This window comes from Meles meles, chromosome 18, assembly GCF_922984935.1.
Source record: "Meles meles chromosome 18, mMelMel3.1 paternal haplotype, whole genome shotgun sequence".
Classification (NCBI taxonomy): Eukaryota; Metazoa; Chordata; class Mammalia; order Carnivora; family Mustelidae; genus Meles; species Meles meles.
Window position 1 is genome coordinate 41,867,545 of NC_060083.1, and position 20,008 is coordinate 41,887,552.

At 37.8% G+C, this 20,008-nt stretch overlaps 1 protein-coding gene across 3 annotated transcripts in view; it reads right to left on the reverse strand.

The window, feature by feature from the left end:
• The window catches only part of FBXL20 (F-box and leucine rich repeat protein 20), a 97,589-nt gene that overhangs the window by 37,762 nt on the left and 39,819 nt on the right, over nucleotides 1-20,008 (reverse strand). For all 3 annotated transcript variants that reach the window (XM_045984940.1, XM_045984941.1, XM_045984942.1), the window contains one exon: nucleotides 6,346-6,407. In XM_045984940.1, the coding sequence (XP_045840896.1) occupies nucleotides 6,346-6,407 (62 nt within the window). The remainder of the gene's footprint in view (nucleotides 1-6,345; nucleotides 6,408-20,008) is intronic.

The window sequence follows — 20,008 nt, forward strand, 5'->3', positions numbered from 1 at the left end:
TACTCATATCCGGTTATCCCATGTAGCACACTAAATCACTTCGTTCCTCAGGTGTAAGAGTAACAACTACTTAAATGATTAACTAGACTGAGTTGACTGGTTCTGTCTCTCTAAATGAGAAGCTCTATAGGAATTTTAATGAGGTTTTTTGTGTATGTGACTCTGTTGAGCAACTGGCAATATCACCTTCTATGAAAACTTCCTAGACAAAAATCATCTTAGCTATGCTCCGCAGTACAGAATTTTGAGCACTTCATTAACCATTTATTGACATGTTGGAAATTTTTACACGCTGCAAAGTTTGTAGTTTTTCCTTGGGAAATAAAACTCAATGCGAAAGTAGGGTAGTGCTTTATTGGGGTGAAGTCATGGTTAGGCCTTTTATTTCCCATCAAAGGATGACAAATCTACTTGTTCTTCTGGTCTGAAGTACAGGACTCAATCGTCCATGCACAGCTAAAGATATTCTGAATAGGGGCGCCTGGGTGGCTCAGTGGATTAAGCCTCTGCCATCGGCTCAGGTCATGATCCCAGGGTCCTGGGATCGAGCCCCGCATAGGGCTCTCTGCTCCGCAGGGAGCCTGCTTCCTCCTCTCTCCCTGCCTGCCTCTCTGCCTACTTGTGATTTCTCTCTGTCAAATAAATAAAATATTTAAAAAAAAAAAAAGATATTCTGAATAGGATGTAGCAAAAAATATAATCCTTGTGCTACCCTAATCTTATGAAAATTCCAGCTAAGGTAAGTGAGATTTATAAAAGACTGAAGGACATTCATGATTCCTTTAAGTATGCTATATTCTATCTGTGGTAAGCCCTGTAATTGACTCTCCAGCATCCACTTCAGCTCAGTTCATTAGTCTAAACCTGCCACAGAGATTGGTTCAGGCCTAAGCCAATTTGGGCTGATGAGATCTGAGAAGAGGCTTTATTGGAGTATAAATGGCTGCCTATCTCTCCCCTCGGAGTAAACAAAGACCCATGTTGATCCAATATTTGCTGGCATCTATCCTATGCCCATAAAGAAAAGAGCTTTTAGAACCAAGCTGATGCTGATTCTAGCAGAACAGACAGAAAATTGCTGATGACACTGTGGATCCCCTCAATCAATTAACCTTGGCATGTAGGCAGCCTGATCTTTTTATTTCCTTTTGCATGGAATAACTTCCCTTACTGTTTAAGCCCATTTCAAAGTTTCCATTACTTGCAGCCAAAAGCAACCTTGGATCAACTGGACGGTCAGAAGCATGTATTCATTTTTACGTATTATTTTGTTTTTTAACTATTACAAAGGTGCTAGAAGCCATGACCATATGAAATCTGTCATCGGATTTTCTATGTAACTTTATCCACAAAATATAAGAAGAGTCTCGTTTGAGAAATATCTCTCAGAAAGTAGTGCTAGAAAGAGCTCTGATTTTATAGTGTTATATATATACTTCTTCTTTTCTATTAAGAATAAAATTTCGTTTATGCGGGGCGCCTGGGTGGCTCAATAGGTTAAGCCGCTGCCTTCAGCTCAGGTCATGATCTCAGGGTCCTCAGGCTCCTTGCTCAGTGGGGAGCCTGCTTCTCTCTCTGCCTCTGTCTGCCTCTCTGCCTGCTTGTGCTCTCTCTCTCTGTCAAATAAATAAATAAAGTCTTTAAAAAAAAAATTCATTTATGCTACCAAGAAATTCAAACACTAAATGTGAGAATGACCTATAGTAATTGTGTAAACTCTTACAAGGCTACATGTGTTTCCTTTCTGGCTTTGGTTTTCTACTTTAAAAAAATATATGTCATGGTCCTCATAGTTTATTTTTATTTCTTTTTTTTTAAATTTTAAAAATTTTTATATTTTAGATTTATTTATTTATTTGACAGAGAGAGAGATCACAAGTAGGCAGAGGCAGGCAGAGAGAGAGGAGGAAGCAGGCTCCCTGCAGAGCAGAGAGCATGATGCGGGGCTCGATCCCAGGACCCTGAGATCATGACCTGAGCCGAAGGCAGTGGCTTAATCCACTGAGCCACCCAGGCGCCCCTGTTTATTTTTATTTCTTATATTTGCTCCTGATCCAAGCCATCTCAGGTAATCTGGAGAAAAATTAAATTAATAAATAAAAATAAAATGGGTTCCAGAGTTTATAGCTGACATACTGATTTACATATATATTAGATTAAGAGATGCCTGAAATACTGCTAAGTCAAAAGAGTTCAACTACTTTAATATAGAACATTTAAGCCAAGAGAAAGAATGTATAAGAGTACAATTATGTGGACATACGGCCAAACCTCAACATCTGCTCTTTTCTACACAGTTCTTACCACATTGATCGTCAGGTGATGACACCTGGTGTCATGACTGAGCCTGGCTGGAAACCTGACCCAAAGGTTGCCATCTATAGGATATCCTCTAGGCTATATGATGTTTTGGCCCCGAAGCTCTTCATTTCATTGTCGGGGAGGCTTTGTATTTTGCCTGTTTTCTTCATTTCCATGGGTACCAGTAAATTCAAAAAGAGCTAAATATACACAATTTCTTACTCTTCCATGAATTTTAAATCATGCTGCTAAGCTTGAGAACTGTATATACATCTGCCTTTTGGCATCACCACCTGGATATCCACAGGTACCCAAAGTGAACTAATTTTCATTATTTTCTGCCAAATAACCCTGTTCTTCCTCCTATTTTCTTTATCTTAGTAAGTATTCCCACCATCCACTTGGCAGAAAGCAAAAACCTAGGGCACCATCCTTGCCTCCTTCCCAATACCCTCATTTGCAACACATCAAATCAATCAGCAATATACTGTCAAGCCCAGCTCTTAAAAATCTCTTGATAGAGCCCATCACCACAGTGGGGTTCAGGCCATCAGTTTCCCCAATAAAGATTACTGTAACAATTTTCTATTTGCTGTTCTTCTCTTCAGCAAAAAATGTTTTTGTTAAATAAACAAGTATGGACTGAATTACCTGCTTCTTCAGTACCACTGCATTAGAGGTAACCACTGGTAAGCTAATGGCTATGAAGAAATGCCTAAAAAGTGGGATCACTCTTAACAGACAGAAGACTACAAGTCGCCCACTTAAGAAGTCACCTATTAGTCTACCCTTCATGCTGTCTTTGGGACTGACTGCATCTAAAGGAAGAGATACCAGCATCAAAGAAAATATCCACAAAACCTTTGCTACAATAAATCATCAAGAGTGGGATATGGCTGAAGAATCAGTGAACAGGGACGCCTGGGTGGCTCAGTGGGTTAAGCCTCTGCCTTTGGGGCTCAGGTCATGATCCCAGGGTCCTGGGATAGAGCCCCGAATTGGGCTCTCTGCTCAGCGGGTCCTCTCTCTCTGCCTACTTGTAATCTCTGACAAATAAATAAATAAAATCTTAAAAAAAAAAAAAGATTCAGTGAACATATACAACATAAAGCTAAAGACTATATTTGTTTATCATAGGGGCTGAAATTTTTTTTGAAGACTTTATTTATTTATTTATTTTTTTTTTAAAAGATTTTATTTATTTATTAGTCAGAAAGAGAGAGAGAGAGAGCACAGGCAGACAGAGTGGCAGGCAGAGGCAGAGGGCGAAGCAGGCTCCCTGCCGAGCAAGGATCCCGATGTGGGACTCGATTCCAAGACACTAGGATCATGACCTGAGCGGAAGGCAGCTGCTTAACCAACTGAGCCACCCAGGCGTCCCAAGACTTTGTTTATTTAAAAGAAAGAGAGAGTGAGTGGGGGAGGGGCAGAGGGAAAAGACGACTCCCCGCTAAGCATGGAGCCCAAAGGAGAACTCAATCTCAGGACACTGGGATCATGACCTGAACGGAAGTCAGATGCTTAACCAACTGAGCCACCCAGGTGCCCCTGCATTTTTTATTTTAAATTATATAATAAATAAAACCACATTATATAATTACATAAGTTATTACAAGTATATTATTGAAAATTTTATAAATTATTATAAACTGAAAATATATAAAATAATATATATATTAGAGGGAATTCACATTCCATGAAATTTACCCTTTTAAAGTACACTATTCAGTGATTTTTAGTAAAACCACAATGTTGTGCAGCCATGGTCACTATCTAATTTCAGAATATTTCATCACTCCCAAAGAAACTCTATACCCATTAGCAGTCACTCCCTATCAACCCTCAACACAGCCCCTAGCAACCTCTATCTCCATGGATCTGTCTATCCTGGATATTTCATATAAGTGGAATTACATGGTATGTGGCCCTTATGTCTGTCTTCCACAGAATAAAACTCTAATAAAATATAAAAATGTAAACCATAATAGCAGGCAGCTATTACTGCCAGGGAATCAAATATTTCCCTGAATCCTACTGAGTCTTTAGGTAAACTATTTGGGTCCAAATTAATGCCATTATAAAAAAAATTGAAGTATGTCTTGGTGTACTCAGTTTATAACAACATTAAGAACATAACCTGTTTAAAAATATTTCTCCTTAAGATGGCTAAAATTTATCCAGGATACATTCTCCAATAGCCCTGGGTACCCTAGGGTATATTGCTGTTACTTCTACTAGAGTAAACCAGCATGTACAAAAGCATTGCTTCCATGAAAAAAATCCATTCCAAGTTCAGTTCTGTTATTTTTTCTTAGTATCTCCAATGTATAAGGTATTACATGAAGATTTACAAGAAAACAGTCCCTGCTTTCAAGGTACTTGCAATATAGTGAAGGCCTTAGATGTGCAAATCCCTAGAAATGCCAGGAATTCTCTTCTTCACCAGCACTAGCATGAAATTACTTTCCACATTGAGCAGGGACTGGGCTGGTTATGGGCTGGGGCAGTAGCAGCTAAGATTAAGAGGCAGATGCCCCTCAATACAACTTGTTAACCTCTAACATTTGCAAAAGAAAATGTACCTTTCTTTCTTTTTAAAGATTTTATTTATTTATTTGACAGACAGAGATCACAAGTAGGCAGAGAGGCAGGCGGTGGGGGGGAGCGGGGGACGGGGAGCAGGCTCCCCCCACCCCCCCAGCAGAGAGCCTGATGATGTGGAGCGGGATCCCAGGACACCAGGATCACCACCCAAGCCCGAGGCGAGCCGAGCCAAAGGCAGAGAGAGGCCTTAACCCAACGAGACACCCAGGAGCTCCTGCACCTTTCTTTCTAAGTCATCAGTGAACAAAGAAGAGCATGATTAAGTGCCCAAATAAGGGCACCTTGGTGGCTCAGTTAAGCATCTGACTCTGACTCTGGTCATGATCTCAGGGTCCTGGGATGGGGCTCCACACTGGGCTCCATGTTCCGTGGGGAGTCTGCTTCTCCCTCTGCCTCTCCCCCAACTTGTGCTCTCTCTCGCTCCCAGATAAATGAATAAAATCTTAAAAATAAAAAAAAAAAGCCCAAATAATGGGCACTGAAAATAACTCCCGTAGTTTTTTTCCTAGGCAATTCCTAGGTTAGATGTATATAAATTGGGGGCTATGTGTTCTATGTTGTGGGTGATCCCAAATGTAATTTCTACATGTTAAAAATAAGGAGGATAAAATTATAACTGTAATACAAGAAAAAGCTTCAAATAACTTTTACCACATTACCCCCCTTTTTTAAAAAAAGATTTTATTTTTAAGTACACCCAACATGGGGCTTGGACTTAAAACCCTGATATCAAGAGTCTCATGCTCCACCAACTGAGCCAGTCATGTGCCCCTACCTTTTTACCTTTAAAGTAAAAGGCTGTAACTCTTCTCTACAGTTCCTCAGTATATGTGATATTTTGTCACAAATACAAGTCACTTCATGGACATATTTGATGTTGGGAATGGGAAACAAGGCAAAGGGATGGATTAGAATCACTTAAAAAAAAATCTGGGGTGCTTGGGTAGCTCAGTCGTTAAGTGTCTGCCTTTGGCTCAGGTCGTGATCCCAGGGTCCTGGGATCAAGCCCTGCATCCAGCTCCCTGCTCAGCGGGAAGCCTGCTTCTCTCTCTCTTCCACTCCCCCTACTTGTGTTCCCTCTCTCTGGCTGTATCTCTCTCTGCAAATAATAAATAAAATCTTTTTAAAAAGTCAGCATTATAATAAAATAAAATATATGATCTCTTATATACATTATATACAAAAGTAAAGCAAGGGAAAACTAGTAAACAAAATCACACATAGGTACACATCAGGTAGGAGAATTTAAACATTTAAAATTTTGATTCATATCTAGAAAATGTAGAGTCAAGACTGTTTAACAAAAGAATCAATAAATTTACAAATTCAGATAATCCAGTTCCTTTACATACAGGAAAATTAGCATTAAGTCTAAAAATTTTTAAATAGGCAAATATGACACACATACAACACCAAATTAAAATTAGCATTCAGACTTACCGCAATAGGAGTTCTTTGGGAAGTTTTTTATTGATTACAGCTTCATCACTATTTGAGAACATCTGCAAAAACAAAATCACTTAGTGTTACTTAACATTTTATTACGTTCAACTCAAAGTTTAGACACAGTCCTCTAAAGAGAGAGGTGAGTAAGTATAGGGGATATTATAAGCTGAAGTAGTATTTTTAGGGACTCTTTGGTCTGAAAAACATCTTTGAGACATTTAATTTGTTCCCTGTCTTTAGAAAAAATTAGTAGCAATCAGAAGGATGACATTAGGTGGTAGGTATTGTTTTAAGTATTTTTCATGTACTAATGTACTAAGTCTTCATACTATTCTTCATCTTCATTTTCTTGTTAGGGAACAGAATTGCAAAAGATTTATGTGCTTAAAATCACATCACTGCAAAGTGACCATTTAAAAATTAAGATAAGGTGATTCTCCAAATCTAAGTCACATTTACTTGTTCAAGGAGGTGCTCTGAAACCATCCTAGGATAGGGAACATTCTGATTTTACTTAACATGCAGAAAACTGGTAATGCTTCATGACCACCACCACATGCATCCTTGATGCACGCAAGTGATCATTTAACAAATTCATCAAATAACCCACAATGGGTACTATTTTTTTTTTTTTAAGATTTTATTTATTTGTTGACAGAGAGAGATCAGAAGTAGGCAGAGGTGGAGGGGATGTGGGGGAGCAGGATCCCTGCTGAGCAGAGAGCCTGGATGTAGGACTTGATCTAAGACCCTGAGATCATGACCTGAGCCAAAGGCAGAGGCTTAACCCACTGAGCCAAGAGCCACCCAGGCACCCAAATTAGACAATCTTTTTTTTTTTTTTTTCTAAGATAACTGCTTTCTTTCTTCTTTAAAAGATTATTAATTGACAGAGAGAGAGAACACAAGCAGGGGGAGTGGGAGAGGGAGAAGCAGGCTTCCCGCCAAGGAGGGAGCCCGATGTGGGGCTGGATTCCAGGACCCTGGGATCATGACCTGAGTTGCAGATGGCTCAGGTGGCTCAGTCATTAAGCATCTGCTTAATGGTGCCCCAAATCAGGCACTCTTATAGGGAAAGAGATACAAAGAAAAGGAGATGATATCTCTGTACTTCAGGAGCTCTAGCTCTACAATGAGCACAGAAAGTAAATACTTTATTATTAGAGATAAATGACAAGAGGTAATATGAAAGCAAGGGAAGAAATAACTAAGTCTCCCCACACCTGACATCTTAAAGGAAAGCCAGAAGTTAATTAACAAGGAAAAAAGGGGAAGATAAGATGTATAAAAGCATGGATTCATACATGAAAGCCTTAGCATTTCATGTTTCAAAGTAGAAAAAGTAAAGGGACAGGAAAATAGTGGAAAGAATATACTTCCCCCTCAATCTCAGACATTCAAAGAGTATTTACAATAGACTTTTAAAAAAATACCCTCCAGCTACATGGAAAGCTCTGTGAGAGCAGGGACCATGACTTTCATATCTGCCAACATATTTCCAGGACTGAGCACAGGGCCCGACACATAGTAGGAACTTAGTACACTGAACTGTGAATAGTGGGGTTTGGTCATGAAGGAAACCTGTATACCAGGCTAGAAATTTGAAATAATCCTGTAGAGAAGAGAAGGGAAACCTAAAGAAATTAAACTCTGGACTGGTAATAAGGACATAAGCTAAGAATACATTGAAATTATAGTTCAAGAAAAGATGACGAGATCTCCAAGACTGGTGAAAATTAAAAAAACAAAACAAAATGGAGAAAAGAAGGATATTTGAAGCAGCAAAAAGGACTTGGTGATGGAAAGCTGGACTCGTCAAGTTTTAGTGCAAAAGAAAATCTTATAATAAAAGTAATGCTGTTGACTGACAGTGACATGTTTTAGGCAATTATGACATTAAAGAATAATCTGCTTCCCTATAATTTCTACCCATTAGTGGAAGCTATTAAAAAATCATATCCTCCTTCTAAAAGGCAATCTTTCAAAATGAAGCTATCATATTTCCTTCTAAACAAGTTTAAGTTCTTCTCAAATGATATAGTTTCTACGATGCTACACCATGATCACTCCTCTCTGGGTACACTTAGAGAATAGAACACAGTGGGGAATTATAACCCATTTAAAAAGCTGAATACTTAAAAAAAAAAGCTGAATAATCAAAGGTTGATGACATAAAAAACAATGTCTTACAAAGAAAACAAGTATCAAAAAGGGACCTGGGAGACTTTTCAGAGTTAGATAGCACACAACATGTATCTTAAGCTTAAGATCTTTGGGGAAAAAATTTTTTAAGTACAAAATAGACTTACTCAACACCCAATCTACTAGACTCTGCCTAACTCAATTTCACAAAAGGACAATCATTTATATATTTGAAATGCTAAGCTCTTTTTAAAAAAAAGATTTTACTTATTTATTTGACAGAGAGACAGATCACAAGTAGGCAGAGAGGCAGGCAGAGAGAGAGAGGGAAGCAAGCTCCCTGCTGAGCAGAGACCGGGATGTGGGACTCGATCCCAAGACCCTGAGATCATGACCTGAGCTGAAAGCAGAGGCTTAACCCACTGAGGCACCCAGGTGCCCCAGAAATGCTAAGCTCTTTATCTTGTATACTCAAAGTATATTTATTAAATGCTACACATCTCGCCTCATAGGGCACTTTGCTCACTTGAATATACATAGTAATTAAATTGTTAAAAAATATAAACCCGCCATACGTAATTCACATGACTTCCAAACTCTAGATATAGAAAGAAACAAAAATCACATCCAACAACTAATTTCTTTTCTTGCATCAGTCTATATAAACTGAATGGTTTCAGCTCAGGTCCTAGGGATCAAACCAGCACCGGGTCCCTGTGGGGTTAGCTTGTCTGCCCCTCCCTCACTGTGCATATGCACACACACTCTTACTTTCTCAAATGAATAAATCTTAAAAAAAAAAAAAAAAAAAAAACTAAGAAAAAAAAAAAGACTGTGGTGTTGTATCTATGGAAGCATGAAAGTAAGTGAGGGGAAAAACAAACAGTGTCCTCAGAGGATCTGGCAAACACCAGGCTTATAGGACATCTGCCCAGATTTACTATTCCTCCTCTCCCTTGTGCACATATACAGTCTACTCCAATGTTCCAAGAAAGAATAAGATCCATGGTTCAAAACCTTTGGTCATCTGACCAGCAGCATCCGCATCAAGTGGGACTTTATCAGAAGTGCAAATTCTTGGGCTGTACCCCAGATCCATTAATATAAAAAATGGGGTGAGGAGGTGGAAAGAAAGAAGGGCAATCTGTAGTTTAAGAAGTCCTTCAGGTGACACCAATGCTTCCTGAAATTTGAGAAGCAATGGACCAGATGAAGCAGATTGCAAACCTCAGGATTTAATCTAGGGGTCCCTGGGTGGCTCAGCTGCTTAAACATCTGACTTGGGATTTTACCTCAGGTTTTGATCTCAGGGTCATAAGATCGAGTCCTATGTTGGGCTCCATGCTGGGTGTGGAGCCTACTTAAAAAAAAAAAAAGAAGGTAAAAAGATAGAATTACAGTTCTATAAAATAATCAGAATATTTCATTATTTGAAGTGACATAACAATGGAAGTTAGAAAATACTCCTAGAGTAGACACAATAATTTTAAATGCTTTCTAGGAAAACCATATGGCTCCTGCTCCAGTTCATGGTGTTGTTGGTAAAATAAACATTTCAATATATGTTTTAGGTATTTTACTATTTCAGCTGAATCCAAACTTTGGTTTTTTCATCCAAAATATAAAGGCTGTCAAAACCAATTAGATCTAAAATATAATGAATTACAACAAATTTGTGAAAAGATTTCAGATATAATTGCTGTAGAGGAAGTGACTGTTCAAACACATGACATTCTTAGGTAATCTGTTTTCATATTAACACAGGAATATATCATTGGGTATTTTTTATTATCTATCCACAAACAGTTACAAGGATATAGTCATGGGAAGAACAAGAGAGCAACTAGATTGTTCTCTATTAATTGTCTCATGGGAGAACACCATCCCCTGAACAGACAGAAACTGCATAGCATTTATCTAGGGATAGGACACTCTTAAATATTCGGGTTTTAAAAAATCTAAGTGATGTGTTTGGTCATACATTAGCATTTATAGTAGTTTTGTATAAAACTATAAATTTTGTATAAATTTTTATATAAATTTTTGTATAAAACTATATGTTTTTCTATAAATTATATAGTGAGAAATGTAATGGCAGGTAGGTTTAACAGAGAAAGGAACAAAGTACTTGCTCAACAGTGACCCCTGCTGGTTCAACTGGAGTATAGTTCCCAACTTCAAAAATTAAAAAGATCTGATTCAGCTCTATAGAAAACAGAACACCCAGCTTTTAGCTAGTATATGGCTGTATGGTAAGATGACTTTACTTCTTTTGGCAGCTAGATAAAGCCAGGTCACCAAGTTCTGGCCAACAGGATGGAAGAAAAAGTGATGTAATTCCAGAGTGTCCTTAAAGAGAGATGTGTCCATTCCTACTCCTTCCTACTTGAGCTGCTTGAAATGTGGTTAGGATGACCGAATTCCATCCTGTATCATGAAGTTGAAAGCCACAGCTTTAAAGATAAGCAGAAAACTAGAAAAAGCCTATAGATGACTGTAAAGACACCATGCCTCTGGACTTTATATGACAGAAAAAGAAACTTCTATCATATTTAAGCCACATTTAATTTGGGACTCTGATACATGCAGCTAAATTTACTTACATTATTTTAAGAGGTATTATCTGTTTTGCAAGATGAAGAGTCCTGGAGATTACACAAACATTGTGAGTATACTGTGCACTTAAAAATGATTAAGATGGCAAATTTTATGTTATATGTATTTTTCCACAATTAAAAAATTTTGTTTTTATTTTTATGTTTTAATACTTCTGAATTTAGGACAGTTAAAATTAATTTTAATTTTTAACAAAATCAAACGCATCTTTTATGGTTTATGACACATTTTATAATTTTATAACTCAAAGCAAGTTTTAACTATATACAGCAAAGAACAACCAATGGAGGAAAACAAGTAAAATAAGAAATTAAAAACCATTTGCTACCTCTCAGCAGGCTCTGTGCTTTTGCTTTTGTTTATACTGTTTTCTCTAAAGCACCCACACAACTAAACTTGCCTATTCTATCTGTAGAAACAGACTGATGTCCACTGGACATGCTATCTATACCATGAAGGCTTTCCTGATCTCCCTAATAGGATGGGATTGTTTCTCCTGTGAAATCACAGAATACCAGTTCTAAGTTGGTGTAGAACTCCTTATATCAGACTATGAGATCTGAGAGGAAAGCACCTTTTCTGTTTAGTTCACCACTGTGTAGTCGGCAACCAACACAGAGCCCAGAAATTGGTGAGCCAATGAATGTTATTTATACTGTAGGGATCTGGTAACACTCTTCTGATTATAAATTCCCAGCAGGTTTCCATGATTTTAATACTCTGTATCTTTTCAGTAGAGTGCTTTGCCAATTTCTTTTTTTTAAAATAGGGGTGCCTGGGTGGCTCAGTAGGTTAAGTGTCTGCCTTCAGCTCAGATCATGATTCCAGGGTCCTGTGCTCAAGCCCCCATCAGGCTCCCTGCTTAGCAGGAAGCCTGATTCCCCCTCTCCCTTTCCCCTGGCTTGTGTTCCCTCTCTCATTGTCTCTCTGTCAAATAAATAAATAAAATCTTAAAAAAAAAAAAAAAAGAATCTGGGGCGCCCGGGTGGCTCAGTGGGTTGAAGCCTCTGCCTTCGGCTCAGGTCACGATCCCAGGGTCCTGGGATTGAGCCCCACATCAGGCTCTCTGCTCAGCGGGGAGCCTGCTTCCCCCTCTCTCTGTCTCTGCCTGCTTCTCTGCCTACCTGTGATCTCTGTCTGTCAAATAAATAAATAAAATCTTAAAAAAAAAAGAATCTAAGATGGAGAACTGCTGATTTGTATTGTATGTTAAATTTTATACCTTTTTAAATTTTTATTTTTGAAAAAGATTTTATTTATTTATTTGAGAGAGAGTACATGCACACTAGTGGCGGGGGGGGGGGGGAGAAGAGAGGAAGAGAGAGAGAATCTCCAACAGACTCTGCTGAGCATAGAGAGGCTGAGCTCAATCTCACAACCCTGAGATCACGACCTGAGCCAAAGCCAAGAGTCAGACACTTACCCAACTGAACCACGCAGGCACCCTAAGATTTTTTAAAGTGAATTGTAGGGCTCGAACTCACAAGCCTGAGGTCGAGTTGCGCGGTCTACCAACTGAGCCAACCAAGTGCTGCAGTTTATTTTAAACTTTTAAAGAAATCACTGAATTGTTTTCCAAAGTGGCTATACCATTTTACATTCCCACCAGCAATGTATGAGGGTTCCAGTGTGACCATATTGTACTATCACTTGTTGTCTATCTTTTTAACATTAGCCAATTGGTATATCATGGTTTCAATTTGCTTTTCTGTAATTACTAATGTTAATGAGTCTTTTCATGTTAGCCAAATAACCTGTTTGGTGAAATACATATTCAAATGACTTGTCCATTTATTTGGGTTGTCTTACCATTGAGATTTAACAATTCTTTCTATATTTAAGGACTTTGTATATATATAGGCCCTTTATGGACTATACGATTTGCAAATATTTTCTCCAATTCTGTCTCCAACTGACCACAAATGTAAACATTTATTGTTAGATTCTCAGTACTGTTCCATTACTTTATAGGTCTATCTTTAGACCAATAACTCACTATCTTGATTCCCACAGCTTTATATTATTTTGAAACCAGGAAGTGTAACTCCTCATACTGTGTTCGTTATTTTGCAGCATTTCCATACAAATTTTAGAACCAGCTCGCCAATTTCTGCAAAAAAAGCCTGCTGGGATATCGACAAAGATCGCACTGATTCCATAGAACAATATGGAGAAAACTGCCACCTTAACAATACTGAGTCTTCCAAACCATGAACTTGGAATGTCTGTTTATTTTTTAGGTCTTGTTTCATAACAGGCAATGTTTCATTATTTTCAGTGTGTAAGTCTTTTCCTACATTTATTCCCAAGTATTTTATTCTTTCTGATGCTATTGTGAATCAAAATGTATTTTTATAAGATTTATTGTTAGAGAGAGAGAGAGTGCAAGAGAGTGCGGAGGTGGAATAGGGAGAGAGATGAATCTCAAGCAGACTCCAGAGCCCTTGATGCCAGGCCCCTGAGATCATGACCTGAGCTGAAACCAAGAGTATGAAACTTAACCAACTAAGCCATTCAGGTGCCCCAAACTGTATTCTTAATTTCATTTTAGATTCTTCAAGGCTAGTACAAATGTAGTATATCTTCTTTCATTTATGTTCAACCTATCTATGGCTTTGAATCTGAAGTGTGCCTTTTCTACACAGCATAAAAAGTTGAATTTTTTTTAAGTTGAATGTTTTTTTAAATCCAGTCTGACAATCTATGCCTTTTAAGTATACAAGTCATTCACATTTAATGTAATTATTGATTTAGTCAGATGCCTCTCATTTTGCTGTTTGTTTTCTGTATGTCTTAGGTATTTTATTCTTCTTCTTTAAAGCTGGCCATTTTCTAGAGTACCATTGTAATTTTTCTGTTGTTTAGTTATTATCATATGTTACATATTTTTCTTTTCTTTAAGATTTATTTATTTAGTGGCTCAGTGGGTTAAAGCCTCTGCCTTCGGCTCGGGTCATGATCCAGGGTCCTGGGATTGAGCCCCGCATCGTGCTCTCTCCTTAGCAGGGAGCCTGCTTCCTCCTCTCTCTCTCTGCCTGCCTCTCTGCCTACTTGTGATCTCTGTCTGTCAAATAAATAAACAAAATCTTAAAAAAAAATTTATTTATTTGAGAGACAGAGAGAGCAAATGAGCATGGGGAGAGGTAGAGGAAAAGGGAGAGAAAACTTCAGCAGACTCCTTGCTGATCTCTGAGCCTAACCCAGGGCTTGACCTCATGACCCTGAGCTGAAATCAACAGTCAGACCCTTAACCAACTACACCACCCAGGGGCCCCTACATATTTATCTTAAAAGCCCAGTAATACAGTTTTATCATTATTGTGTTACACAAGTGTCTTTTAATTCAGCTGAACTAATATAAGAGAACAATTTATTTATAGCCTTCTGTATTTACTCCTGTAATTAACTTTTACAGTGCTTTTCCTTCAAGTTACCATCTGGAACCATATCCTTTCAGCTTAAAGGACTTCCTTTAGTATTTCATGTAAAGCAATATATTTCATGTCTGCTAACAACAAATTCTCCGTGTTTGCTATTCTGGGAATGTCTCTATTTTGCCTATATTTTTCAGTAATAGCTTTGCTGGATATAGAATTCACTTAAATTATTTTTGAAGGAAAATTCACATAAAATACACCATTTTAAAGTACAGTTCAATGGCATTTAGTATTTACAATGTTACACAACTGCCACATCTCTCTAGTTTCAAAGTTTCATTCCCCCAGGATACCCAGTCCTCATTAAGTAATCATTCCCACAACCTACCATCCCATCTCCTCCAACTCTTAGACCTAGCCAACCACTATTCTCCTTTCTGTCACTATAGATTTCTCTATTCTGGATAATTCACATAAGTGGAATCATTCAATGCAATCTTTTAGGTCTGGCCTATTTCATTTTTTAGGTTTACCTGTACAGTACCATATCTCAGTAATCCATTCCATTTTATGGCTGATGAATCTTTCATTGTATGGATATACCAAATGTTTATCCATTCATCTGTCAATGGACATTTGGATTGCTTCTACCTCTTAGCCATTGTGAATACTGCTGCTATGAACATTATTTGTGTACGAGTACTTTCATGAATATTTGTTTTCAGTTCTTTTGGCATCTATCTAGGAGTGGATTTTCTGAGTTGTATGGTACTTCTAACTTTTTAAGGAACCACCAAAGTGTTTTCCACAGTAATTTACCAATTTATACTGCCACCAACAATATAAAAGTTTTAAATTTCTCTACATCGGGGGTACCTAGCTGGCTCAGTCAGTGAGAACATGCAACTCCTGATCTAGGGCTCATGAGTTTGAGCCTCACACTGGGTGGAATGTACTTAAAAAACACAAATTTCTCCACATAATAGCCAATACTTCTTATTTTCCCACTTTTTCTATTAATTATATTCATCCTAGTGGGTATAAAGTGCTATTTGATTATAGTTCTGATTTGCCTTTCCCTAATGACTAATGATGTTGAGCTTATTTTCATGTTTGTTAAGCCTTTCGTGTATCATCTTTGAGGAAATGTCTATTCAAGTCCTCTGACCTCGTAAAATTGGGTTGTTTTGTTGCAACTGCTTTATAAGGGTTCTTTAAATATTCGATATATGATTATTTAGATGTATGATTTACAAATAATTTCTCCCATTCTTTAAGTTGTCTTTTCAGGTTCTTGAGTCTCCTTTGATATGTGAATACAGAATATTTTTTAAAAGATTTTCTTTGTTAGAGAGAGAGAGAGAGAGAGCGCGCGCAGACTCCCTGCTGAGCAGAAAGCCTGATGCAGGGCTCAATCCCAGGACCCTGGGACCATGTTCCAAGCCGAAGGCAGACCCCCAACAGGCTGAGCCACCGAGATGCACCAAATACAGAATTCTTAATTGACAATTTTTACTTTCTACACTTTGACTGGTTACCCAACTGCTTTCTGGCTTCAAATGTTTCTGGTGAAAAGTCAGCTGTCAATCATATTGCTGGTCTCTTGTATATCACGAATTCTTTCTGTCTTGCTTTCCAGACTTTTTCCTTGTATCTGGATTTAAACAGTTCAATAAAAACGTGCCCAGGTGTAGACCTCTTTGTGTTATTCCTATTCACTCAGATTTTTGGATGTGTAGATACACATTTTTCATCAAATTTGGGAAATTTTCAGCCATTATTTCTTCAAATATTTTTTTTGTATCTCTCCCATCTCCAACTACATATGTATTGCTGGTCCAGTTGATGTTGCACAAGGTTCTGTTAATTTTGTTTCATTCTTTTCTCCAAATTGTGTTATTTTACTGTTGTCTTCAAGTTCACGGATTCTCTGTGTGATCTCCAATTTGATTCTGAGTTCCACCGCTGGTAATTTTTTCAGTTATTTTACTTTTCAACTTCAGAATTTCCATTTGATTCTTTTTTATAAATTTCTACTTCTTCACTGACATTCTCCATTTGAGTCACTGTCATCATACTCTCCTTTAATTATTTAAACCTGATTTCCTCTAGTTGTTGTTTTTTTTTTTTTTCTTTTTTTAAGTAGGCTCCATGCTCAGCATGGAGCCCAGGGCAAGGCTTGAATTCATGACCCTGAGATTAAGACCTAAGCTGAGACCAAGAATCAGAAGCTTAACTGATGGATCCACCCAGGCGCTGCTCCTTTAGTCTTTATACATTTTATATTAGCTGCTTTGGAAGTGGTAATTAGTCCTTTAGCTGCATATAATACAGTATGGTAAGAAATACACTAAAGAGAGAACTGCAGTTTGAAAGAAAAAGAATTAGAAGATATATAGAGGGCCTAGATCTTGCTATACTGGAAAATGAAACTATTCTGTCTCTTAGGCCATAAGATTCTCAAAATGAAAACTAACCACAAGGTAAATATCAGATAAAAGATTTGGCTATAGGTTCCTTTTAAAAACCTCAGAAAATTTTGAAGCCATACCTAGCTGACTCTCTCAACTAGACAAGAAGCCCTCAAAGAAGCTTAAGGGAATTATGCCACAACAGCCTATAACCAAACTAGAGAAAGGCCTGTGTTAAAATGAGTTGTAATGTTGTAGCTTTGGGGACATAGAATAACACAAATCAGATTCATAAAGAATCCTAGAAGGTTTTTTTTCTTATTATTTTTTTAAGATTTTATTTATTTGAGAGAGAGCGAGTGAGCATGAGTTGGGGAAGAAGCAGAGGGAAAAGCAGACTGTGCTGAGTGTGGAGCCCAACACAGGGTTGGATCTCACAATCTGGAGACCATGACCTAAGCCAAAACCAAGAGTCAGATGCCCAACCAAGCCCCCAGGGGCCCTAAAAATCCTAGAAATTTTAAAATAGTATGTACCAGTTGGATTAAAAGGAACAGAGACTATTCAAAATGGAAAGAGGGCTCTAGGATCCCAACTTTCTATAGGAAGGAAGTCACTGAGAAAGATATTCAGCTTCATAAGACACTTCTTACGTAGAAGGAGAGACCGGTCTGAAAGCAGCATTAAGAACCTGGAATGTGGTACCAAGAATCAATGAGAACAACAGAGTAGGGAACCATTCCAAGGAAGCAGAACTGGGCCCCAGTCAAGGTACATTTCCTGATTCTGTAGTAGATGACCCTGACAACATGTGCCCAGCTACATTTCAGAACTGGTAAGAACCCATAACTGCTATGTGCCTCCTGTTATCTCCCCCTTTTTAGGGGGAATGTCTATTGTCGTCACTCCATCCATGTGACAAGAGTGTATATATTGTGTGTTTGGGGCAGATGACTTTTCTTTTTAGTTCACAGGTCTCTGGATCAAGAGGAACTGCACATGAGGACCACTGGAGGGGATATTTTGCATGTGATAAGAATGTATATTACTGGAGTCAGAGGAAATACCATGGTAGAAACTCATAATAATGGTTTTTAATAAATCTGAACTCTTTATGGAAATGCCCTTTTGCAATAGGATTTTGCTGTACCTCCCTTCAAAAGGTAGAGTCTGTTTTCTCACCCTCTGCATCTGAGTTAACATGGTGACTTAATCTGACCAAAACAATGTGGTGGAAGTAACAATGTGTGATTTCCAAGGTTAAGCTTTAAGAGACACTGAAGCTTCACCCTCTTGAAACACTCATGCCACCACGTTAAAAAAAGATTCAGGCTAACTCTCTGAATGGTGAGAGACCATGTGGAAAAAAGAGTACTAGCTGACAGTGACACCCAGGTGTCAGACTGTAAGTGAGGCTATCTTAGACACTCAAGTCCCAACTGGAGCCTCATGAGTGACTTTTCCAGCAACCAGCAGAAGTCCTGTTGGGCTGAATAATTAATTGTTTTAAGCCACTAAGTCTCAGAGTGGTTGTTACAGCAAAAGCTACAAAAACAGGCTGTTCATATAATGTTTATGACTCATGATCACAGATTTGAGTAAAACTTGAGACATACAAAGGGAGCCCAACACAGGTCAAATACTTTGGTGAGAGGAAAATTTTAGTGAAAAATTAAGAATGAAATTTTAGGGGGCACCTGGCTGGCTCAGTCAGTAGAGCATGCAACTCCTGATCTCGGGGTCATGAGTTTAACCTCTATGTTGGGCACAGAGATTACTTATAAATAAATAAATTTTAAAAAATAATAAAGAACTCTTCCTCTCCTTAAAAAAAAAAAAAGAATTTTCATAAAGAAATCCAGAGTTAAAGCTATGTAAGATTTTCTTTTCACTATTTTTTCCTATAAGTAATTTTTACTGATTATGCCATTCCTTCATTCAATTAACACCAGATGTTTTTCCAATTGGCTGATTTTCTTGCCAGAATCTAAGAGGAAAAACATTTTTGTATGGCTAAATAAACCTAAAACAAAATCAGTTTGAAATTCCTCCACCCTACATCTTGTCCCTAGTAGAAATAAAATTGCATTTTAAATAAAAACTACTGCCAGTGCATCACTATCTCATAAGTAAATTTATCATAAGAAAGAAATTCCTAGATTAAAAATATCAAGGAAGGGATACACTTAGAGAACAGACACATTACTTAATAGGTCAAATTTTCTGCTTTGGACACCTTCTAACATCTGACTCAATATTCTGAGCTTTCTTTTATCCTGACTTCTGTTTACTAAACAAAATCTGTATCTACTACCAATTCACTGCTCTCAGTATAAAATAAGTAAACACCTTTATTCTGTTTTCTGTTATTTCTTTCACTTATTCAGTTTTAACTAATCCCAGCAACATTTTAGGGCCCTCACAACACCATGAACTTTGGTGATCTACTCGGTATGACTGGAACTCATTTTGGAAGCTGCTCAATCCAGGAAATCTTCCATGCCCTACTGAAAATGTCTTTGGAGGTTATGAAGTGAAAGAAAAGAACTGATAACTCAAAGTAACAATATCATTACTTGTCCTTCTCTCTCCTCCTCCTTCCCTGCCCCAGCCCCACCCCATCTACTATATAAACACTAAAGAACTAAGAGTAGATACAGCCAGGCAATGATGGGATCTGTCTCAGGATGAGCAAGTATTTAAACTCTAATCTCATATTCCAGAACACCACAGGGATTGGTAAATCAAGGGAAAGTAGAGTTTGATTTCCTCATGTACAAATTCTAGTCAATGTGCCAGAAACTGAAAACTGGCAGAAGCTGCGGAATTTTCCAAGACATATGTCAGATAGTAATTTTACAATTCACTCACAAACACACATTCTAAATCATCTTACTGTTATGGAAATATTTCCAAAGCAATAGTATTTTAACACAGCCATGGTATTTATTTGTAGAAAAAGCATTCTCCTGTTTTAGATAACATAAGAATCAAATAAAGTACACAGCACCCAGGATATCCTAACTGCATGTCAGAAATATTTAAATTTAGAAGGAACCAAGAGAAACAATGTTAAATTAGAACAAAGACTCTTTAAAGCAGAACTGAAGA